Here is a 25,555-nt window from a genome sequence, read left to right on the forward strand (position 1 = left end):
GAAGATGGGGTCCTTTCTGACCTTGTAGGCCACCCGTGCTGGACACCTCTTCCCGAGGCCTAGTGGAGGACACATGTGCCTCAGCATGTCATACATTTCCCTGCAACTGATCCTGCCACTGCAACATCAGCCAGTGCCACCACCCCGTTAACAAAAGCACAAAAAAAGGGGAGAGATGGAGAGGGGGAGGAAGTGGGAGAAAAAAGATGCAGTGGGAGAGAGATTTATTAGAGGATGGAGTTGAAAAGAGAGAGGAGGATTGTCAGAGATCGAGAGAGAAAGGGGGGAGAAAGGAAGAAAAAAACACCAAAATAAAGTAAAAGAACAGAACAACAGAAAGACAAGGTTATTGGGCTTATTTGGAGAGACTGTGGCTGTGTGGCTTCTCTATGAGCTACAGTACTCTCTAACAGTCATGTCAAAAAAGAGAGGGAGTAAATGACACAGGGAAGGGAGACAACAGGAGGAAGATTAGGATTGGAATTTGCGAAGTAAATGTTCCTTTGTAGAATCAGAAGACAATTCTGAGCAAGCAGGACAAATGTATATATAAACTGTATATGTGTGTGGTCGTGTGTGTTTGCACAAGAGCAGGGCAGAGCTTGCCAGCAGACACCAAGCTGCTCCTGCTCGGACGAGGAGAGAGGGGAGGAAGAGGAAGGGGTGTCAATGCAGTTTCTGTCTTTCCCCCAACCCCCAAAAACCAAGAACAATGCAACACTACAGTGGGCAACCGTAGCTTGCTACATTATAGCCATGGCTCCACAGCAAGCAAAAGAAAAGAATATTCAGAAAAGGGAAAAAAAAAAGAAAGAAAAAAAGATTTTACAATGTGGTAAAACTTCTTAATGTGGATTGGGTCCCCCCCCCCCATTTCACTTAGTGCACTTCACATGCTTCTCTGGGTGTCTGCATTGTCCCGCACATTCTCTAAGCAGTTCAGAATGCAAGTCGATAATGGTAGAAAAGAATTTGTAAAATTGAAATGAAGAAGAAAAAAAATATATAAAGCGGCATTCACTCCATTCCTGGATGCTGTGGCTAGCAAGTGTGGTTGAGAGATTTTGTTTGAATGGAAGTCAAACCTTGCAGGCCACCCTATGGGGGCATTTCTTGCCTAAGCCGAGAGGCGGGTCGATAACTCGTAATAAACTGTACATGTCCTTATAATGAATGCGCCCGCTGCAAGAAGAATACAGGGGAGTTAAGAAACACACGCATACACACAGGAAAACACACACACACACACACATCCAGAAAGAAGAGAGAACATTGGGAGGAAGAGCACAAGTTGACAAGTACACAGTATCTGAAAATACTTTACAATATGTTTACTGTATGTGACAGACACATCTACACCTGAATGCACCTACATACACACTCTACGCACTTCACTGAATGCCTCCATTTTCTTTCTCTTACTCCTTGTTCTTAGCTCAACAGCCCTTTCCTTCCTCTCTCCAGTCCAACCCCTGGCTGGATGTGTGTAATTAAGGAATTGAGTAGAAAAGCATCTGCTTGGTAAACAGTTAAATGCTTAATAGCTGCTTGTGGTGCGCAGATCCCCTCCCTCTTAAATATGTGTTTAATGTCAACCATGTGTCTTTGTTCCCTGTCTTCCGCTTCCTGTGCAGTGGGTTCCAAGTCCTACTCAGTGAGGTGTGGTTGAAAATGTTAGTTTCAGGAGAGGGAATTTACTCACAATATTCAGCAAATGTAACTGGAGCAGCAATAACTTTCCTGAATGTTATGAAAAATGATAACTGATGATTTCATAACCTCTAATCAACTATTTAAATCTCTCTTTCATTTTTCCATTCACCATTTTCGCCCATATTTCAATCTGTTATCTATCTTTCCTGTAAATTTTATCATGCCTTCTATTCTCTTATTTCTCTTTCATTTCCTTTCCTTTCCTACTTTCCCTGTTTAGAGCACGCTAAGTGCAGTCTACAGGACAGCAAGAGGGCAACACACAGGCACTGGAATACAGATACATGAAACGTAGCATGTCTACATTTAGACTACAGAGTTGGACAAAGCAGCTTTGTTTGGGTAGTAGACGTTGCCACATTACGTTTTTTTTATCAGTATGCAGATTCCAGGAAAGGGAAAAGGGCTAGGAAGGGGTGGGAGGTATTTCAGGGCAGTTTACAGAAAAGGGGAGGAACGGGAGGGGGGTTGTACGGTGTGAGAGAGATAACCAGATGCCTGATGAGGTTATACTCAGATCCGTTACAGCCCCCTTGCAGCTCTTTCGCTCGAAAATTTGGCTCTATTAACCGGTTGGCACTTGTGGTTTGTATTTTTTCTATATCATTTGACCTTGTTCTGCTGTTTTACACAATAAAAAACACAGTTACTGCATTGTTAAGAAGTTACTGATTCCGTTGCATGAATATACACATCTTAAGTAATGACTTTGTGGTTTTATGTGCACTACTGGTGCAAACACAACCAGAAATGTGACATGTTTATGGATATAACTTTATCATATAAGTTACATCATGTCAGTGTCAAAGCCTGCCCAATTAGCGTTGTGTGCTAGTATGTGCATGTGCACCTGAGTGTGTGCACGTTACCACTCACCAGGCAGCAGGATCATACTCGGCCCATATCCTGACATACTCATCCAGGTGATGAGGTCCCAGTATGGATGAATCTCTAGTCAAGTACTCAAAGTTGTCCATGATGACGGCTACAAACAGATTCAGCATCTACACACATACACACAAGTATAAAAGTTAAACCTCTGATCTGACAAACAATTGTGTTTTAATGAAACTGCATGTTAAGTTTAAGCTACGTTTTTTCCCAAGCTATAGCTAAGAACTGCAGAACAATCTGAGACACTCAAGAAGCAGCGAAAGAAGCGAAAGACAAAATGAATGAGGACTTGGGATTTGGAATACCTTGCTAGAAGATGGCAAGTTGAAATAACAAGCTGCAGATGAGTGTATTGGATTATGTAGTATGTACTCACCAAGAATGAACAGAAGAAGATGAAGGAGACGAAGTAGAGGTAGGCAAACTGGCTGCCACACTCTGGGTCTGTATTCCCTGACAGGGGGTCACACTCCTTACCCCCCAGACACGCCAGCATGATCTCATGCCAAGCCTCTCCAGTTGCACTCCTAAAACACACAGAAGCTTTGCTCAATTTTTGAGGAATATCAAGTCTGCTAAAACTGTAACAGGTTAGAATATTTTATATTTACATATAAAGCAAGCGCTGTATATACAGATAGATTCACACACACACACACACACACACACACACACACGTTCATCAGCACCTGAAGAGAAGCATGAGAGCCTGTATGAAGGTCCTGAAGTTGTTGTGCTGGGTGATGGCACTCTCTCCGTCTTCTTCAATAGCAATATTCCCAAACAGCTGTTAAATACAATCACATTGTTAACACTGAATTCCAGTTACAAGCTACAGTTGCTCATCAGTGACCTTTCTGGCCTTCCTTGCCACTAAAGCAGGGCCTGAGATTTTCACACTTTACTGCACACATGCCGCAGTCACCACTTCTATAAACATCCTCCTCCTCCTCCTCCTCCACCTGTTATGCACCAGATCCTTATGACTATTATCATCATCCTCATTCTCCTTCTCTACCTCCACCTCCTCCTCCTCATCATTGTTCTATCAAACATATTTAATGTATCCCAAAAGCACTATAGCATTTTTTATGGTTGAGGCTCTCACCCACCTGCATCCCAATGATGGCGTAAATGAAGAACAGCATGGCAATGAGGAGGCAGACATAAGGCAGTGCCTGAGGAGAGATACAATAATCGTTTGTTATTAGGTTGGATACATATGAATGCACTGAGCATGCTATATGACACTGCACCTAGGCATTGTCTATGTATATATACACAATATTGGATAGGTTTTTTGTAAAACCGGCAAATATGAATGCATATGATTTCGGTGTGTGTGCTATGCTGTATAATTGGTTGTGAACCTTGAAGGACTGAACGAAGGTCCAGAGCAAGATACGGATGGTTTCTCCCTGCCTCAGCAGCTTGATGAGACGAGCTGCCCTGAACAGCCTCAGGAAACTTAGGTTGATGAAATTATTCTACAGTATAGCCACAACAATGTAGAGAAAGGGAGACAGAAAGAGAAAGAGAAACAAAGGGAGGAGGAGGGGTAGAAAGGGTTAGGATTGAAAGTTAAAGAGGGGGAAGTGAAGAGCAGGGGAAAGGAAAGGTAGAAAGAAGGATTTGGGGTTGGAATAAAAGGAAAGAGTAGTTAGTTTTAGTGCAAAGCGTGCAAACATCTTTCCTTAGACAGGACAGAAAAAAAAATTAGAGAAAAAACAGTCAAACTCAAACTGAAGGAGATTCAAACTTAATACAAATAAAAGAATCAGGAGCCAAACAAGTCAAAGCAAACCAAACTCAAATCAGCAAGGCTCCAACAAGCTTTTCATATCCATTAAGTTAGACAAAACCAAACCAAACAACACAGGGGAAAGGAAATCATCCAAATCTAACTAGTTTCATCCAATTGGGTTACAAAGTAGTAAATGTGGTAGGAATGGTGAATAGTTAAAGTGCAGGGATGTCAGGACGTTTCCTTGGAAAGACAACCAAATGCACTAATTCTCTCAAGGCAAAATATGCAATATTTTAATATGAAGCAAGCCCACAGCATGCAGATGTGCACTAATACAAGGCAAACAAGCAAAGCTAATGGCAGCTGATGCACCATCCAATAGGATTGGCTGCCAAAGTCATGTGACATTCTGTAGTGATGTCACAGCCAAAAAAGAGCAAGAAGTGGTTGAAGGACCAACTAAGGTCATTATATCGTAATTTCTTCAAGTTCATATTTTTTTTTGTCTGTGGCAATTTCAATTGATTTTGAAAAGAAAGCATGTTCATATTTATTTGTTTTATTTTCAAAAATTACAAATTATTCTTTATTACTTAAGTGAAATTGGTAATACAGAGTTCTTCAACCACGTACCACAGTAGAACAAAAGACTGCAGCTGAAGTGCAACTGAAGTGAGACGAAGTACTCAAAAGGGACTGGCAGCAGGCACATGCAGGATCCATCCACAATATAGAATGTATTACATTGCTCTGTTTGTGTGTGCGTGTGTGTGTGTGTGTGTGTGTGTGTGTGTGTGTGTGTGTTGTGAAAATAAAGGGTTCCTGCCAAAGACATGCAAGGGGCAGCATGCATCACTTGTTCTCTCTGCCAGAAGCAAAGCTTTTGATTTACCCTGTTGTTACTGGAAACACTCTCCCAGTCACTGTCATATGTGTGGGTGTGTGTGTGTCTGTGTATGTGCACACAATGAACGGCTAATCTCAATGGATAGATGTAGCTATCTATTCCAGTTTTATATAATCCTATTCTTTACAAACCAAACACTAGTTCCCAGTAAAGGATCTACAGTATTGGTAGGATTTATAGCTGTATGAAATGGACAGTGGCTGGTAGAGAGGTTAGTAAACTTGGCAACAAATTAATTTAAAAAATAAAAATAATTTAGAACTCAGTTGAGGGTTTTGGGTTGTGGGGGGATCAAGCAAAACATGCACATTGCAGTTAAAACAGATGCACTAAAATAAGATCTCCAAAAAATTACAAACCATCTACATGTGGATGTTGCAGACATATGGTTTATAGCGGCAAATTTTTGGATTTTTGGTTGGTTCGTAGAACAACCAGAGATATTGACCAAGCCGGTTGTCATGGGTGGACACAGAGGATTCATAGTGCATTTTGATTGGACGGAATCGCAGGAAGTAGTAGGTGTTGGGGGAGAAGGGGGTGGGGCGAAGTAGATTACAGTAGATCATCGTTAAGTTTGTGGACGATTTAAAGAAAGCATGTAAAAAGATAAAAACAAGAAAGAAATCGACAGTCAATACAGAGACAAGTTAGTACAGCAGCAGGTTTCTGTCTGCACATTTTGTACATTCATATATTTGGGGATACCAAGGATACAGACAGCAGGGAATTGTTTCGAAAAATATATATGGATTCTAAATAAATAAACATTACTGCATACCAACCAATTAGTGAAATATTTACTATAATCTGACTGGAGCATTAATTTAAATCTTGAGAGAGCTTGAATCATTGGTATCCCTTGCCCTTTTGAACTTCTTTGGATCAAAGCTATCCAAGAAGTTGATACATCTCTTAAATACAGTTAATGTATTCTATTCCTGCCAGTTCTACCTGTAATTCTGCAGGAGTTCAACCCTTTAAGGCAACTTTTGTTCAGACTGAACACGAAGCCAATTTTCACCTTTTGTTATTCTCGCAGGTTATTTGCTCCAAACAGCCAATGTACTAATTGTTCCGCTGTTAGTTTTAAGTTATCAAGCGTGTCTCATTTTCCTTTTCATTTGTACATTTGTGAAGTAGAAGTAGAACGCCTCAGGTATGCCACCTAAAAATTGCCTCATGTTCTGTCTGAATACACCTTTAGGATAATTTCTACAGATGACACTCCCCCACACTTGCACACACAGACTTGCGCACATATCAACAGTTTCATTGCCATATGCTACCTTACTACCCTTTGTTTTTAGACTGGTTCTTAGTTTGTGTTTCTGTTTGCTTTCAGGTGACAATCATTAGCATAACAGTCTAAATGCAGTAAGGATGTTTGTAAGTGATGATGGGTGTCACTACATTAAAAAAAACATAATCCCACCAAGCCAGGTAACTGTGTGACTAACCAAACTACCTGCCCTTCTTACTATCACTGGTTCAATGCAATTTAATGTGCTGTGTAGAAATAATGTAACCCTGGACACAGTCTAGTTAATCAGACCGATCACTTTTAGCTATGATTTTAAGGATGGACCCACGTTTTCCTTTTCAGATATTCCTTTTTTAAGTACAGTTGATTTAATTATTGACACAGTCAGATGTCCAATTGACCTTCAAGACTTCAGCTGTTGTTACTTAAGGATGTCTGATGCAACTGCAAAGTCTCTATTGGCCACCTGAGATGCAATCTGATCATTTGATTGGCTACTAAGTTGCTTGCAGAAGCTGTGCGCTGGCTGACTACAGAGCGTCAGCATACTTCCTGCCTTGCTGTCGGTGGCTCAGTGCTGGCTAGCTGGAGTCTGGTCTCTCCACGTTCCACCAACTGGGACAATTATATAAGCCTTCCAAGAGATGTTCATGCATGACTGAGCATTGCAAGACTCGACAGTGGCCTCTAACTCATGCTCTCCCCTAACTCCTTGTCTTGTCTACTGTATGTCTTTTAGGCTATGTGACAGATGTACAAGCCCATAGACACATGCTGAAGCTTACCTAGCAAATAGTCATACTTACTCAACAAACATTGCTAACACAATATCATGTCTTTCTGTTTACAGTTTTGACTCCTCAGTGCAGATCTTTTAAACATACACATCTACAGAGTCTGCTACTTACCCCAAGCTCTGTAACCAGGATATCAGTGATGCTGCCCAGAACTGTCACACAGTCAAAAATATTCCAGGCATCTTTGAAATAATTCTGTAGACAAAAGAAGAAAAGAGACAGAAAAGAGAGGTGGAGCAGAGGGATAGAGAAGATAGAGGGAGTAAGAGGTAGAAATAAGAAAGGTGTGAGGGTGATGAGGTAACATGTGAGGAGAATGAGACAGTACCAATGTAGAACATGGATGTGGTAGGGAGAGAAAGAAAAAAAAAAAAAAAACAGGTCAAATATTGGCAGAGAAATGGGTGGTGCAAGGAGGTGGAGCATAGACAGACCACATTAAAAGAATAAGGATAATGCAGAATTTAAGTAATATGAAAAGTATAAAATGCAGAAAGAGAATGGGAGGTAAAGAGTGAGACAACGAGAGGAAGAAAGAGCACGACAGAAAGAGAAAGAGAACAAGAAAGCGGAAAAGAAAATACATGTCAGTGTCCGACAGGAACAAGAAAGAAATTAGATAAGACAAATGGACCATCGGTGACGGCATGTTGGACGGATGCCATCAGACAAGCTAGGGACAACTTGTACTGCATCAGAACACTACAGCAGCCAGAAAACATCACATACTGTATATCGCTGCACATCATAAACCAAACCCACAGAAAGTCGTGTTCAACTCCTGCTGGTTTCTCATAAAAAGGGTATCACATCCCTCTCATATGTGTCATTAATCAACTCCAGCCATACATCTGTGCAAACACATTTCTCGGCAATATACATGATTACGGACGTTTTAATTTTCACTTCAAAAGCAGAGCGACTCGAACGAGAGAGACAGAGAGATCGAGGTCTGCTTCGTTTTTGCTCTCCTACACACTGCCTGCAGCCAAACTGTGCATTAGACAAGTGGAAGGAAAGGAAGAGCGCAAGGGAGGTGGCTATTAAAATAAACCACCTTGACAAACACACACAGACGTCTGTCTCTGAGGCCTGCTGTTGTTTGTGTGTGATTGTCCATGTTCAGTGTGTGTTTGAGTGCACTTTCCCAGACTCAAATCCTATCCTGCTTAATCTACACCCCCCTCTGTAATCTCTGCTTCCCTCTTTTACCGCCTATCTGTCATTCACTCTTGTTCTTCTAATTACTGTATTACCGTCGCTCCTCTATCCTGTATCTCCTCCCAACATTCATCCCTAAACTATCTCTTCTATTCGTTTTTTTCCCTTCCATTCCTCTGCAGCTCCGATGACTGCACACTTTACTGCTGACTTATGGCAGTTTCCCATTTCTTTGCATCTTTTTTTTTTTTTTTACCTGTAACAGCTCATTATTTCACCACAGTAATGCATGTCAGACAATGTGTCCCAGTGTAAGAAAATGATGGACCGTGCTGCTGTGAAGACATGCTCCATGACATGACACAGAGTGGCATTTAATTTGTCAAATCCATTGTGTTATACAACTAAGCCTCCTTTATTGTCTTGGTTATCAGGCTTGCAGGCATATTGAATCTCATAGTTCTTACCAAGAACTGCTTCATGTAGATAAAAGTACTTTTTCTTAAGACTATTATAATCTCCCCAAAAACAGGCAGGGTACAGGTATCTACACTGAATTGTAGGTGTTGCTGAATGTTTTTCTTGTTAAGCTTTTGTGCATCTCAGGCTTTAGCTCTGCATTTTGTCTGTCAGAGAATATCTTTATTGTCTCAACTGTTATACACTGCATGCTAGCCCTTAAAAATATACGTAGATACAGTGATACCATATAATATTGACTGATTTTCAAAACTTTCTACAATGATACAGCAGAGCAGTACAGCCTTACCACACACAAACCCACACACATATATACTCACCAGAACTCCAAAGGCGATGATCTTGAGTACACACTCCATGGAGAAGAGGGAGGTAAACACTATGTTCAGGTTGGCTAACACAGCTTCATAGGTGTCAGAAGCTCCGTCATACTATGAACAAACACACACACACACACACAGGCAGCGTAGACATTCATACCAACAAACCAGTGTACAAATACAAGGGAATGGTTTTCCATACACACAGATAAGTGTGTATTAATGTAGACACACATACAGACACAAACACACACACACATACACCGCCAGGGACAAAAAGAAGGGGTAGTATGAAGACATATAAAGTGACACACAGTTCAGCTCACCCAATGGAGAGTCAGACACATTCATTAAAAGGCTTTATCGGAGGAAATAGTGTACAAGCAACATCTGAATAAGTTAAACCAAATGAGTGTTAATATTTTGTTTGGGGGAGACAGCAAGAGATACAAAGAGCGAAAGATGTAAACCTCGACAGTCAGTAGTTAATGCTGTTTAGTTGATGTGTGTTTATGTTACTGTTGGCACTGTCTGTAGCATGTAGACTTTTACCTTCATCATCAGCACAACCGTGTTGAGCGCGATCATTGCCATTATAGTATACTCAAATGGCGGCGACACCACAAACTCCCACATTCGGTATTGGAAGCTCAGCTTGTTCTGAGGCATGTGTCGTGTCAGGGGTCTGGCGTTGATGGCAAAGTCTATACAAGCTCTCTGCAAAAAAACAAACCCAGTTAGTTACAATGTTCCTTCAAGGTCACCAGCCCAAGACTTTTTATCTCCACCCTCCTTCACTCCCTTATTCCTTCTTCACCTCGTTCTTTTCTAAACTGTAGTCCTCCATCATCTTGTCCCCTTGCTCCTGGAAGGTGATGATGATCAGAGCTACGAAGATGTTGACGAAGAAGAAGGGGAAGACCACGAAGTACACCACGTAAAAGATGGACATCTCCATCCGGTACCCCGGGCTCGGGCCCTGGTTCTCATAAGTCGCATCCACTGAATGCTTCAGCACCCTGCAGAGGAAGAGGGCGAACGGGGAGGGTTATAGGTTGTCAGAAAGCATGTGTGCTGCATGTGACTGTGTAAGTTCATGTGTACTCACTGCGGCCACCCCTCTCCGGTAGATACGGTGAAGAGGGTGAGGAGGGCCCAAGCCACGTTGTCGTAGTGGAAATCGTACTTCTTCCACTCCCGCTTCTGCGCCTTCACTTCGTTATCGCGTTCATACACCAGGTATTCGCCCCTGAAATACAACATATCACATCAGCACAATACATAAATATTTTTCTGAGTCGTTTCTGAGTAGATGGAAGGGAAAGAGACACATGAAGCAAGTCCTCCTGAATGAAGGGGCTCAATTCAACATTAAGAAGGTGACCGGTTGGGAAATGTTCTAACCTGCAGTCGCGCTCAAACTCTTTGGATTCATCAGTGCAGTAAAAGAAACGTCCCTTGAAGAGCTGCACAGCCACCACAGCAAAGATGAACATGAAGAGTAAGTAGACAATCAGGATGTTGAGGACATTCTTCAGCGAGTTCACCACACAGTCAAACACAGCCTGAGGATTGAGAAAGAGAACACCGGAGGAAGAGTACTTGGTTATTGTATGAAATAAATACATTGGATTGAAACTATTTGTGTAGTTTGATCTTGAATTGTGGTATCAAATGCAATTTGTACTGATGGCTGGTAGCAGACAGACACTTAAAAAGTCTAAGATACAGTATCTATGTTATTTTCAGTGTAAACTGATATAAAATGCAATAAATAACAATTGATGGTAAACCTTTGATTTGATTAGACCCCGTGCTTCCAGAAAAGTAAGGGTAACTCTAATCTGAGGTCAAACTATTTCGATGTAAACATACCTTAAGTTTAGGAAGACGTTTAATAGTCTTCAGAGGTCGTAACACTCTCAGTACCCTCAGAGACTTGATTGTGCTGATGTCTTTTCCTTTACTGCTCCCCCTATATGTGTACACACATGCACGCCGACATACAGAAACAGATACACACACACACAAGTGCATACACAAACACACACACACACACATACAAATAAAAAAAGTCAGCAGGTTCAGGTGGACATGACAGGCTTAGTCTTCTCGAATCCAAAATGGCAGTGGGCAGCCATTCTTTGATGGTATTTGTGTCCGAGTTAACTCAAAATGAGTAACTGCGTCTGGATTAAATACATAGCAACACATGCAGCATTGCTATCATATTACGCTTTAGCCTTATTTCTAAGTGTGAGGTTAGCATTGTAGCTACATGCTAGAGTTAGGTGGTATTTTACATCTACAGGACATGCTACGGGAATAACTGATGTCATTCCTGTCGATATGCTATCTAGTAGCTACACTTGTGTAATACTTTGCAATGTATTTCAATGCTTTAAAAGGTCGGCTAAAGCCTTGGCTTGCACATGCCCAGCTAATGGTGAAATATTTTCATGCTGCATTGAAACCTTGCTTTCCATGCTGCAATATTCCTTCTTTTAGCAGCAGTTTGAGAGATGGAGAACTCTATTCTACACAGAGGCATTTGCAGAGAGAGTTTAGTCGTGGTCTCAGTGAGACATAACCCCATATTTTCTGTTAGCAGCTGACTATAGGAAGCCTTGTTAGACGGGTAACTTACAGTGAAATGCTCTCCTGTTAAGTTAATGACGGCTTAGAAATGCTCCACATTGTAAAGTTAAAGATAGATAAAACTACTCCTTAAACGTTAAAACATAAGTCACAATTTGGTAGTGTCAGAATGTGTATAAAGCTTAAATGAAAAGCCAAACTCTCTCTTTTGATGACTCAACCAGCTAATTTCTATAAACTCTAAACTACAACTAGGATAAGCTGGTTTCACAGCATTGTTCGAACAGCATGGAATCTTGTCTTGTAAGCCATTTTGGCGAAGACACAGATATTTTAGCGAGCATTTCTTGATTGAAATGCTGAGCCAAACCTCTTTTTTTCTCGTCACTTTGGTTTTCTAGGTACATGTGTGAGGAAGAAGGAAAAAAACTTTTGTTTCAGTCAGACTGAACACTCTTCACAAAGCTAAAAACTCAAATTTAAGAACTACTAAGTGAGTAAATATCTAATGAGATTCTAAAGAAAAATTACAGGAGTTAACTGATGCAAAATGGGCTATTTTGTAAAATCATAACCTTTTCATGGTTGAAGACTGTATGGTAGTTTTCAACATCCTGCCCGGATTTTTCTAAATTTCTCACATATCCGGTATGAAGATTAGGGTGAAGAGATTAAGGTCAAAGGTCAGCGACAGTGATCCTTAGGGAGAAGGCAACTGTGTGTACAGCTGCCTGTGTCTTACAGCTGTTATACCAGATGGTAGACTTCTGGTGGTTCTGTGTGTGTACACTTTGCGTGTGCACACATGTGTAATAGTGTGTGTATGTGCGTAAACCACTCTACATCATTGTTTTTTTTATTTTTGTTACACTTGTGTCTATGGTTGACAGTTTCCCCGAAGATACCTTACGGGGACTTATGGAGATTTAGGTTGTGTTCACATTTACTGTACTAAGTATTTTCTGTGATTAACCTGCAATTAGGACAAAATATTGAACGTTATGTGGGTGATTCACTGGAAAACCTGAACTTGAGGTTTAGTTGTGTTTGAGTCAGAGCTGTTCCATGGTGAACAATGGAAAAAGGGGAAGAACAGACAAGTACAGAAGTCAGCTGTGATGAGGGATGGATGAAAAGGACAGAGGTGTGTGATCAGAAGAACAGGCGCCGAGAGTGCAGAAGGAGAAAATGAGGAGGAACAAGAGAGAGAACTTTACCCGCCGCCGCTGCTGGTGGTCCAAACGGAGAGATGAGAAAGGGGTGAGAGACAGCGAGACAAAGGGAGAAATAGACAAAAAGACAAAGGGTGGGAGAAAGAAACAGAATGGGACATAGAGAAAGGTGGGATTTCGAGGGAAAACATCCATATGAGAGATAAAGAGAGATAAAGAGAGAAAAAGAGAGAACACAAAGCCTACTTTTTTATCAGATCAACCCTCCCACCCATATTGCTAAATCTAACCCACACATGCACATAAACACACACTCAAAATCTAGACTGAAAGCGCGAATAGAGAACCAAAGTACTTCATCTCTGACATTTTAGTATTGAATTTATTTATAATTTAATCACATCTAGTTCCACCAAAATCTTCCAAATCCAACTTTTAAAATCTGTAAATTAGCACTAGTTTCCAAACCATAGATGAACTGTGAGCTTAAAACCTCATGAGTTATACTGTACATCAGTGCTTAACTCACTATTAATGAGGATCAACGTGCCCACATATGAACTCATTTAAAAACGCCTACTAGAACAAACATAGCCTGGTAAAAATAAAATCTCAAAATGTAAAGATATCCCTCTAAGCTAACCCAACTCTAGCTGATATCATGCAAGTGTCTCTGCGTTGGCAGCCTGTCTGGACGTAAAATCTGAGTCTGGCTGCAGAAATGTGCAAGACGGCGGCAAAAGTGGTCCAAGACACCAGCAGCCCTCAGACCAGACTAATTGGATTAAAGGAGCGATAAACATCTCCAATGAGACTGCTGAGCCTTTCTGGAGTGCTGTTTGATTTCCACCAATTGAATTAACGTACTATCTAGATGTGAGCGAGTCTGTTCTGACTGGTTCGGATCTCCCCATCAGCCATTAGTGTCGTTAACCCCTATCGTAGCTAAATCAGATTTAATTGGTTCAACTGGCTTAATTGATTGTTTGTGAATTTGTCTTTATGTTAACATACAGTTTGTACCAGACATGCCTGTATAATTGCAGGTTTCTCACTCTGGTACTCATTTATTACTCATATTAACTGTTTAGCTGCTGTGCCGTTTTTGTATGCTCTTTGATTCTTTTAAATTTGTGATTACTTGAGGTTTCATTATGCTCACTTTCATTATTTTGCCCAGCAATTTTAACAGCGTACATCTATTTATTAGTTCATAGTTCACATTTCCCTATTAAGTGTAGAATTAGTCACAGAGAGAGGAAATAGAGACACATATAAAATTGACTCACATATAAATATGTAACACAAGGAGGTTAGAGGACACAAAGTTGAAGACAGAAGCACACAGATACACAGATATATAAACACAAACAGAAACACAGACAGGTCTATGTGTACTACATACACAACTAGAGATTACGGGGAAGAGTGTTAGTGAAAGAACACACAAATAAAGATGATTCAGAGAGAAAGACGGAGGCAAAAGCCAGTCTTATAGATGGGGCACCACCACTAGAACCCTGGAGCACCTGCCAAGTTCATATATAGACAAGCAATTTCTCATCTTCATGCTGGCCTGCATTCAGTCCCATTGTACTACTGTGCAAAGCAGTAGTAGGTATAAAATAATTTATATTTGCTTTGTACTTAAAATAATTTGTCCTCCTCAAGACCGTACTATATTGCTGACATTTCGCCTCAGCTAAAGACAGATCCATATATCACAGGTTTGCTTGTTTGTTAAAGCACCAAATCTTCATTCAAAGTGTGTACTCAAGGTCCCACAGATAAACTACAAAACTTATACAATGTGAGCTCATATTGAAACAGGACTCAGAATAGGTCCCTAAGAATAAATGTTTTTTTATATTTTTTAATGATGCTACAAAATCATCAATGGAGAACTCCACCAGGGAAGTGGCAGAGATACTAATTCATCTACTAAAAATAATCTTAATTTACCATTGTACAACAAGACTTCTCAAAAATTGATAACATGAGCTTCAAGGTAATGATTCTGCTGGCCACAAACTACAGTGTAGAAGCAGGTAACCATTGTTTTTTTCCCCTAAAAACATGGTGGGGAGATTGTAAGAATCAATAGTAACTCTGTAATGAGAAGGGTTAGAATGAGGCTAAAAGCTTTTTCTCAACTTCATAAGTTGGTGGGATCTTTTCTTTCTCCTGTACATGAAATAACTCCATTGTGTGAACATTTTTGAGGCCAGAAGGACGAGGAGAAAGGAAAGGTAGGAAGAAGGGGAGATAATTATAAAGGACTGACGGACATTTTGCTTAAGTCTTGTTCGGCTATAATGAACAACTTTAGGCTTTACTGCAATTCAGCTTCCACAGATTTAAGGTAGTTAAAAAGCTGAGTGATCAGGTAAAAACTCCACACTGACAGAAAAACAGTTTAAAGGAGCACTGAAGAGACAATGTTAGAGGATACCATGCTGGGAAAACATAAAGCAAATGGGTTTTCTTTGGTTTACACAACTTATGACTTAAAGTCATAAAGACTTAAGGCGGTACCTAGTGTAGTTTATCAAATACATTATGCAACATATATTAAATTATTCATGTCACTTAGCCATTTCAATTTCAATATACATGGATATGGAGAACTTGGATGCATGGATGCAGTGTAGACCATCCTCATCCTCCTGAGTCTATAAAGAGTGTCAGATTCTTTTCAGTTCACTACCACTGAAACTTGAATACATAGTTGGATTAATGAAAACGGTCATGTGGCCTCTAGTATTTCCAATTTCAGAAATTTGTGGTATTCTTCCAAGTCAGATCTATTACTCAAGGAAATATCCTCAACAGTTACACCTGTACAAGCTAATACAATCCAAAAACAACAGCCTAGCTATGAACCCTCTTTGGTGAATGTCTTACTTAAAAGGATCAGTCGTGAACGGAAGTTAGTTGGCGAATCTAGTGGTGAAGTTGCAGATTGCAACCATTTGAATACAGTCAGCCCGCTTTTCCAAAGCATGGTAGGAGAAATTACAGTGGCTGCGAAACCTAGGACCTAAGGCCCAATCTCAAGCCAATCATTCTTAATGATTCTATTTTTTTAGGTGATTATACACTAATGAAAACATCTATTAATATTATATTCCATATCAACCAATAGATCCTCCTAAATGTTACACACTGGACCTTTAGGTGCTGATAAGGCTAGGATGTCCAACTTTTATTCAGGCTTCAGAATGCCAATGAATGTTGACATTTATAGCAAGCTAAAGTCGTGCTAAGCTCATACCATGGCAGATTTGCTTTGAGGGAAATTACAAACGGTCACTTACTTGGGCAGTGAAAATGTGGCAGGACCAACATAAGTAGTAAATCCTTTTCTGATAGAAAAAAACAATATCCAATGGCCAGAGTATCTTGGTCTCCATGTGAGGAAGCTTCTTGTTTCTGCCAGATCAACTATCTTAACCCCCACCTTTCCCCAGGCAGGAGTAACCCATATACAAGAGCACAAAAACTAAACATTTGCATGTAAGCACAGACATGGTTGTTTCCTGAAATACAGATGGGATTTTTAAAGTCATGAAACACAGCGTCACCATTATAAACGTATTCCACTGAATGTCTTCAAACTATAGAACTATCATATTATATTTAATGTTTACTGCAGTCCTGAAGGTCTGCTTCTCTTTATATTTTCCCCAACCATGCAAAAGCATTACAGCAAATCCTAAAAACTCACAATTCATGCTTTGTACCCAGCATAGTGTTCATAAACTAAGCCTTAACTTAACCCGGCTATGCAAATGTAACTGTATTTTATCCTCACAGTCATGCAGATTAAGTAGGGTTTAAAGTACCTGCTTTGCCGTGGAGAAGGGTGTGGAGATTTTTAGGAGCCAGCTCAACATGACCTGGCCTGGCTTTGCATGGGTCTTTTAACTCTAGAACGCCCTGGGCACTTAAAGGGTTACAGGTGCAAAGGGTGGTCCTCACCTCTCACAGGGGGAAGAAGAGGTGGATAGGAAGGTGATGCTGGGATACTATTTTTTTTAACATGTTGGGGCATAGGGGGTTGGTGGAGGGGCTTAGAAATGGCAGGACTGTTGGAAGCGCAGTTGAATGAGAGAGAAAAGGCAGAGGAAATGGCCAACTGTAGAGGATTGGCCATCTGTAAGCATAGGTAGGAAAAAGTTGAATAGAGGAGAAGGTAGGAGACTGGAGAAAGGACAGAAGTCCCAGAGAGAGGAAGAGACAGAGAGAGCCCAAAAGTGAGCCATGAGTGAACAACGTAGAACAGGTGATGCTGTACTCCAAGGTGCCAGTGAGGCAGTAGACAGACAGGAGAGGAGGAGGAGCAAGGGGGGAAGAGGACAGCAGCAGGCAGGAGGGAGACTTACGTGAAGGCGAAGGCCACCAGAGCACCACTAACCACTATAAAGTCAAGGATGTTCCACAAGTCCCGGAAATAAGAGCCCTGGTGCAAGACCAACCCTAAATCCACCATCTGCAACAAAGAAAGAGAACACGATTATGATATGTGAACCCCTGGGAGATGAATGTGTGATCTGGGCCTTGAAAGTGTGCAATGAAAAGTGTCTGCTCCTCATTTGGGCAGGGGTTCTCGATACGTCTGGAGGAAGTTGTTGATTCTTGATTCCGTACATTGCCTTACCTTTATGAGCATCTCAAATGTGAACACTCCTGTGAAGACATAGTCGAAATAGCGTAGAACCTGCATGAAGAGAAAGAGGGAATATTTTGCTGCTGAGTCCAGGTCGTGGAAAGAGTTATAGGATGGATACATTTTCAGATGTCACCTACTAATTTTACTTTGAGGTGCAATTTATTTATTTATTCTATATTAATATTATAATTTACTGGCAGTACAATATTATACACATATCATATTATCTGATATGGTTGATTTATTGGTGTATTATAAAATATATATAACATCTAATCCATATCATGCTATAAGTAATAGGTGGTACATGCAGTATTTACAAATGATAATTTAAACTGTTTATTTATTTGTGTAGGTCTATAAATTGTCAACGTACAAATCAAAAAATCACTGAGTGAATCCTGTCACTCAAAATAATGGTAGAGATTTAAGTGCTTGATTTATATGTTTTCTGTAATACTCTATATGATTTATTTATTAATTGATCCAGCAGATAAAACAAAGGAAAAAGCAACCAGCTTATCAAATAAAAAACTAAAGTAATAGGTATGGTAGTAACATGTATACACAATATTTCATACAACTTAATTGGCACATGAATTTAGGTTGACATTCTTACATTGTTGCGAGGGGATTCGGGCCAGACAGGGTCTTCAGCAGCCAGGGCAATACTGCTCATGGCAATGACCAGCAGGATAACCATCTCAAAATAACGCAGGGTGCAGACGTAGTGACACGCCCGCCGAAACCTAGGAGCAAACAAAGACATGTTTTTTTTTTTACATACCATTATGCTTTGTAAGTACAATGTATTTGCTCTCTGCATCTTTATCCTTGTGGTGTTAGTGTGTGTGCACATGCAAGTGTTGTAGCTTTGGATTTATAGTAGGTCCATTTTACATCTAGGATTAAGCTTTATATCCAAAGATCAATAAAAAAAACAAATGTTGCGTGAATGGCTCAAGAATGCATGTTTGTGTCAGCCTGTGTGGATTCATGTAGTGTAAGTGAGTGTGTGTGCATGTATTTGTAACCATCTTCCTTACGGGTTGGTAGTGGACAGGATGAACATGGAACTGAAGGGAGGCATGGGTCTGGGTCCTCCTTCACCTGCCTTCTCATCATCATCGTCGTCTTTATCCTCCTTTGCTGGCAGAGGCTCTGTGTTGGCATTCTTATTGACTGGATCAAAAAATGGGGGGGTGGGGTGAAAATAATTAAGAATTAAATAAAGAATTTGTTATTCAAGAAAAGAAGAGACAAGGTAACAGAAAACACATCCATTTTGTCCTTACCCTGCAGTATGGCATTTGTGGATGGAAAAATTGGCATGTCTACAGCTGTGTAGTCAGGGTGAGGCAGCCTGATGACACTGTTGGCACGGTGATGTGCGATGCTCCCATAGCTATCTAATGTGACCAAACTCCCATGAGTGCCACTGTTAGCAAGATGGTGGGCAGATCCAAAACCAGGAGCCACAGTGTGGTTAGGAACTGGATTAGGATGACCCTCGCTGGGTGGGGTGGAGCCAGAGACCAGTTTGGTATTCATGAGGTTGTCCATATCCTCACTGTACTGGCTGTCCTGCCTGGAGAGGCTCTTCTGGATAGGCCGTGTGGTCGAGAGGTTAGGGACGCTGCAATCCCTAGTAAGAGGGAGAAAGAAGAAACAGTTGGTGATAGAAAAAGAAAGTTGGGATGGTGTGACAGATGAGAGAAGAGGGAAGAAATAATGAGGATAAACTTGTTGGATGGAGGACATCAGAAGACAGAAACATGTCTTAACTCATTGTTGCAAAAGATTTGCTTCATAAGTACAGCCACGTGCAATGGACATACTTCCTTCTGTGCTGGCACATCCTCTTCCCCTCGCCGTCAGTTTGGTTGCCATGGCGATTTCTTCTTGGCCTCCTCTCACCGCCATCGCCAGCTCCCTCCTGCTCTCCCTCTCCACCTCCGTCAACCCCTTTGCTCTTATGTCTCCCTGTTTTTCCAGCTCCTCCTCCGCCATCCTCACCATCTTCTGCACATTTCCGATGAGACCTGGGTTTCCTGTGCTCCGACTGCCCTCCCCCTCGACTGCCACTCCGGGTGTGGTGATGGCGCCTGGACGGCCTCTCCTCCGAGCCCGGCCCAGGAATCACTGTAGCATCCAATCGGACATGAGAGCTGTGGTGGTGGTGCTCACCTTTACGGCTCCGCCTGCTTTCTGTGGACTCGCCTCGCTCCAAGGGGGGCCTGGCTGTACCTGAGCCTCCTCCACCACCGCCCCCGCCTACTTGGCCACCATGTTCGTGGAGGCGTGTCTGTCTGTGGAGCTCGTCAGCGCGATGGTTCTGGCTGAAGCAAAGGTCTGAACTGTTCGCAGTGGTCTTGTTGGTGTTGTTGTTGCGGTTCTCATGGGGGTCAACCACCAAGGGACGATCGAGGTGGGTCTTCATGTCCGGGCGGATGTGACGTGAATAGTTCACCTACATGGAGATGATAGAGAGGCAGATACGGAAGAGACAATAGGAGTTACAATATACAGTAAAAATTCACAAGTCTTTCTAGCTAGACAACATTTCTTTAAGTTAAATTAATTAGTTAATAAGTAAAATTAACATTGCAACTTTAGATTATAGTAACATTTGTTATTTTCCAGCTATATAGATTACAGATGGCAAATCTAACATTCATAAATAATCAACTATACACAACAAACACCAGTTAAGCAACATGTTAACATAAGTCATCATCATTATCATCATCATCATCATCATCATCATCGCCGTCACTTGTGTACACTAATAGCACAAGTCTAGTGGCCTTTGTTTGCCTTGTCCTTTACATTGTTTTGCTCCTCCCTCCCTGTCCTTGCCTTCCAGCGTTCGTCGGGGTCCAGCTCGTTATAGAGGGCCTCGCGGCTGGACACCAAAGTCTGCCTCCTCAGCTCCTTGGTGCGTTGTTCCCACACCGACTTATTGATCCCCCCCTTAATGTGGTTCTTCTGCTGCTCCTTACTGCAAAAATGAAGCAGGGCGGAGAGAGAGGGGAGGGGATTGGTAGCATTAAAGGCCTGTTTGAAGACATGTATCGCTGTGCAAATATACACACAAAAGCCATGAGAATGATGTGAAAACCAACACCAAAAATATAAAAAGTACATAAAATAGCCAGGACATAAAGACACATTGAGGGGCCACAGACATTTTAAAGGGTCATTTGGCTGGACCTATAGAATAGGGCAGCTTAACAAAACAAGGTTCTAGATGTCAACACAGCTTGCCTGGGCAGGACAGACCTAAGTTCGTAAACTATGTGGGGACACAAAATGGAGGACACGCTGAGGCACGGTCAGAATTTGTTATAATTTATAATTAATCTACCCAAACTAAACTATACACAATTTAAAGAACCGCCTTTTACATGGGACAGAAAGCCAAAATGACACCCCAAAATCCCCACCAAGTTTAATAGAAAAGATGGTGACTGAGCAGTCTTTTTATCTCTTTGATAAAGAAACACCCAAAAACTGCCAGTGACCACCTCCTTTCTTACCCTCCAAAACTTCTACCAGTAATCAACTTCAACTCCCTTTTCTCTCAGGGCCAAAAGTCAACCAGAGTAAAGCCACAGCCGTACTGCGAGGTGCAGGCAACAGAAAATGTACTCTTAAAAATAAGCCAACACAAATAACAGCTAAAGAAAGCCAGGTATGTACTTCATAAAAAAGTTGGGAACAAAGGGACAAGGAAAGGATGGTGTTCTAAAACACAAAAGAAAGCAAGGAATGGTTGTAAAGTCAATCAACAGAAGGGATTCAGAAATGAATAAACAAATAAATAAATACCAGTCCAGAAAGGGGTCGGTAGCGTTGTGACACTCACTGTGTACTTTGTTGCTGAGGAGGGAAACAGCTGGTGAGTGAGATGGCACGAAAGAACAGAAGGAGGATTTCATTCCAAAATGGGCTATCCATCCACCATTTAAAAAACAGTCAGTCTACCCTGAAAAAATGGTCTCTATTTAAATAAAACGGCTTGTAAAACTGAATTACTTAAAAAAGGAAAATATATTCCTGAAATACAAAAACTGAACAAGTCTCAATCAAATGGTAAAATTTCTGCCAAAAAAGATTTAGCATTTTGGAATGCAACCCTTCTCACATACAATCACGCACACACACATACAAAGCATGCATCCAGACATTCACACACACACACACTCACCTCTGCAGTTTGTTCCATCTGTGAATCTAATACGGTTCTATTTATTTTTCCCTGTCCTCCTTTTTGCAATCTCACAAATTTCATCTTGCTTGCATCACTCACTTACCCTGCATGACTACTACTGTTCTGTCCTGATCGTTCTTTGCATCTTTTACAAACTCCCAGCGTTATTTCTGATGTTCCTATTTGTCTGTACAGTATGTTAAAATTAAGTTTAAATGTTTCTAGCCATCTCTTTCCCAGTTAACTACACTCTTGTTCTCCAAAGTCTTAAAGTGTTATAATGATTTTGAAAAAAGTGCCATTTTCTTTATGTTGACGACCACAGTTGCTCCTTTTTTATATTAAGTTTACACTACATTACACTACATAAAACTACAAAATAATTTCCTCCCTTTCAAAACTCCCTCACAAATGATGGTCCCATGTGTTTGCCATGCATGAGAACATTGTGCACATTGCAAAAATATTGCACTAAAAATGTGGTGTACTCATACTGTTAGCATATGCTGATGAGGATTAACAATGCAAAAGAGTGCACAAAGTTTTAAAAAACTAATGAGAACTTACTATAAAACATGCTAACAGTTTAGCACACAGCAAGGCTAAATGAAAAAGCTAATTTAGCATAATTCCAAAACTGTTACCACAGGCTGTAGTGCATTAACTACTGAAAACATAGTAGTGAATGAACTACTTCCATCCTTTTAGACTCACAACAGTAAAGTGATTAAAAACTGAATTGTTACTGTATTCCTGCGGTCTGTTTAGACTGTATGGCTGTTTGGGTGCTAGTTAGTGTTATGTAGCCTTACAACTGTTTTCTGTGGCTTTCACAGCAGCCTCCTTCCAGAACCTACCATAGAATCTCTTCTTAAGAGATTCTACATGCACCACTGATGTTCCCAAGTTTAAAACCCCTGCTTGGAAAAATATCTCCATTTGAATTTCAATGTCTTTCCTATTTTGCACATGAGGGATTTGGATTTACACTGATACAGTGGAATGTAACATACAATGCAGCCCTACACTGTTAGAACTGCGATACATTTTATTTGAAGAAAAGCAGTTAACTAAAATCTGATCTACCCTAACCTCTTCAGTTTAAAAGTATAAAGCGTTTAAATGTCATATTTTAAACCAGCCAGTTCTCTGGGTACGTGTTTCAGCAAATAATCAAATAATCAGCAAATAAACGTTTTCTGCAGAATAGATTTTCTAACTAAACCAACACTCACACTTTCTCTCTCTCAGACCCATACAGACACAAATACACAAAGGTATGTGCATTATATTCAAAAAGAAATATTCAACCTTAATAGGACTCCCAGATAAAATAAAGTTTACAGATACACAGACACAAATTGTCACATCCCGGCGAAGTACAGTACATACAGTAACAGTGTGATTCACAAAATGATGAACACGTGATGAGATTTGACTCTTGGGCATGTTTGTTTAACGCATTTGTGTATGATAATATGTTAGTGTGATATGAAATGGGCAGAGGCTGCTGATGTATCAAAGCGGTAAAGGTCAGAACTGTGTGTGTGTCTTGTGTGTATGCTATTTCTAAGCAGACTCGGGCTCCCTGTTGTGCTTTTTTTAGGGACACACTACAGTGTGGTATGTGTGTGTGTCTCTATGAGTGAGTGTGTGTGAACTTTACCAGGAGTGAAAGGAAAGACCCCTGTGTATACAGAGAAAAGAGATCAAAGACTCTGACTCTCCTGACCAGAGGAGGGCTGGCCCAGATCAATCCAACCCTGGCTTGTGTGTGTGTGCGTGTGTGTTAGTAGGCACAAAAGAGTGTCAAAAAGAGACAGAGATATAAAAAGAAGAGAAGAGAGGGAGAAAAAGAAGCTGACAGAGAGAGGGAGGAAGATGCAAGTACATGCACGGACCTCGTCAGATAAAAAAAACATAGCTTTAACCGTGGGTGTCTACTGATTCTAAACAACTGGAAAGAAAGTAACATTTTAAGGAAATTGAGTTGTTAATTGTATTGATGAATCATATGGACAGTGCTGCTGAGTGTGCATATAAAAGACTGCAGACTGCAAGTTGTTTTACACCAATGTGATGAGAAAATGTGGTGAAAATACTCAAAAACTTTACATGCAGAATGTCTGCACATAATCTTTCCGCACCTAGCCTGGTGTGAATTTGTTTCACTTTAAACTAAAATAGAAAAGAAAATCACTTTGGATGATTAGTCAACAATTTGAAGGCAGGGACAATAGAGTGCTTCTTTGCACCAAAATAATATCAGGTGTGATTTCGGCAGCATTTCCAAATGTCAGATTGGTTCCAGCAAGATCAAGGAGTGAGCTTTAGGTTTTTATTTTAACATAATATATTTTGAAGTGGGCCAAGTGCTATGAGGCTAAATGTCCATAAACTGTGACGTTGACTCTTTGCAATAACATCGCCATGGTCAGATTGATACCTGATGAAGTGATGTGGTTAGGATTGGAACTTAAACAGATGGCAAAGGTTTCAGTTTTCCTCATTCCGTAAGCTCTCTGAGTTAGTGCACTATACTGTGCTTTTCTTACAGTCTTACATAAGCTCTAGACTCGAAGTTGCTGAATGAGTTTCTTTAAAGATATGCAAATGCAAATGTTCTGCCCAAAAAATCCTGCCTGGTGTGAAAATGTCTTAAAATGGATACAAAAACGAGAGCACAACAGTAATAGAGACATGAACTCACGCTGCAATGGAGAGGTTGGCAGCAGACAGTGGGCTGACTTCAGCCACCTCCTTGGCTTTCTGCAGGGCAATCTTCTGACTGGCAGCTTCCTCTTCCTCCTGTTCATCCTGCAGAGAGAGAGATTAGGACGTAAATCAAAATCAAGAGATGAATGAGGTGGGAACAATGCAAATGAATTAATTGAGCAGTAGAGCATAACTCTCAGAGAATAAATGTTACGGATATTTTAAGTAATATTGGACTGCACGGTACCTTGGTCAGTTCCTGTGCATTGGCTAAATTGTCCACAGCGATAGCCAAGAACACATTCAGCAAAGTGTCTGAACACAGAGTTAAAGGATATCCAGCATGTAGGAGTTTGTTTGTGTGTATATTGTTGTGTATACAGCATGCACATATGGTAACTGACTAATAAACTAATAAACTGGCTAAAACACTTGGTGTGCTGTCATTCTTGGCAGAATAGTGTGTTGGACAGATGATACAAGAACCAAGGTCATAGCCAAAATATCATTCATGTTACAATACCATCCCTGTCACAGATTGCTTACCAGTTTCTGTTTGGAACAAATGACAAAAACTGTCAATGTGGTTTACAGAATAAGCACTATGGAGATTTAGATAAACTAGAAAAATGAATCATTTGCATGGCTGTGTATTTTGAAAGTCATTGACTACAATTTAAAATATAACAGCAAATGTCTTCATTTCCAGTATGTGTACGAGTTTCGCGTGCATGTGTTTTTGTATTTTCACTGTCAAGGGATACAGTTGCCAAAAAGTGTGAGTACGATGAAGAAGATAGAGAAGGCCATGCCCTTGTTGACTCCGCCCTGAGATTTGATGCCATCGTACATCACCATGTTCCAGTCCTCACCAGTCAGGATCTGGCACACACACACACACA

At 40.8% G+C, this 25,555-nt stretch overlaps 1 protein-coding gene across 1 annotated transcript in view; it reads right to left on the minus strand.

The window, feature by feature from the left end:
- cacna1aa (calcium channel, voltage-dependent, P/Q type, alpha 1A subunit, a) overlaps window positions 1-25,555 on the minus strand; it is a 61,935-nt gene that overhangs the window by 19,947 nt on the left and 16,433 nt on the right. The window contains exons 11-34 of the mRNA XM_035655078.1: window positions 25,418-25,535; window positions 24,901-24,968; window positions 24,649-24,755; window positions 20,555-20,726; window positions 19,564-20,195; window positions 19,021-19,370; window positions 18,772-18,907; window positions 18,345-18,474; window positions 17,714-17,773; window positions 17,439-17,545; window positions 13,099-13,107; window positions 11,159-11,258; window positions 10,688-10,848; window positions 10,392-10,532; window positions 10,101-10,302; window positions 9,836-10,000; window positions 9,284-9,394; window positions 7,434-7,517; window positions 3,978-4,094; window positions 3,720-3,785; window positions 3,297-3,394; window positions 2,984-3,134; window positions 2,590-2,717; window positions 1,086-1,182 (exon numbers count right to left, since the gene is read on the minus strand). Coding sequence (XP_035510971.1) covers window positions 1,086-1,182; window positions 2,590-2,717; window positions 2,984-3,134; window positions 3,297-3,394; window positions 3,720-3,785; window positions 3,978-4,094; window positions 7,434-7,517; window positions 9,284-9,394; window positions 9,836-10,000; window positions 10,101-10,302; window positions 10,392-10,532; window positions 10,688-10,848; window positions 11,159-11,258; window positions 13,099-13,107; window positions 17,439-17,545; window positions 17,714-17,773; window positions 18,345-18,474; window positions 18,772-18,907; window positions 19,021-19,370; window positions 19,564-20,195; window positions 20,555-20,726; window positions 24,649-24,755; window positions 24,901-24,968; window positions 25,418-25,535 — 3,510 coding nt within the window. The remainder of the gene's footprint in view (window positions 1-1,085; window positions 1,183-2,589; window positions 2,718-2,983; window positions 3,135-3,296; window positions 3,395-3,719; window positions 3,786-3,977; window positions 4,095-7,433; window positions 7,518-9,283; window positions 9,395-9,835; window positions 10,001-10,100; window positions 10,303-10,391; window positions 10,533-10,687; window positions 10,849-11,158; window positions 11,259-13,098; window positions 13,108-17,438; window positions 17,546-17,713; window positions 17,774-18,344; window positions 18,475-18,771; window positions 18,908-19,020; window positions 19,371-19,563; window positions 20,196-20,554; window positions 20,727-24,648; window positions 24,756-24,900; window positions 24,969-25,417; window positions 25,536-25,555) is intronic.

This window comes from Morone saxatilis, unplaced genomic scaffold, assembly GCF_004916995.1.
Source record: "Morone saxatilis isolate NCDOM2014 unplaced genomic scaffold, NCSU_SB_2.0 Contig14, whole genome shotgun sequence".
Taxonomy (NCBI): Eukaryota; Metazoa; Chordata; class Actinopteri; family Moronidae; genus Morone; species Morone saxatilis.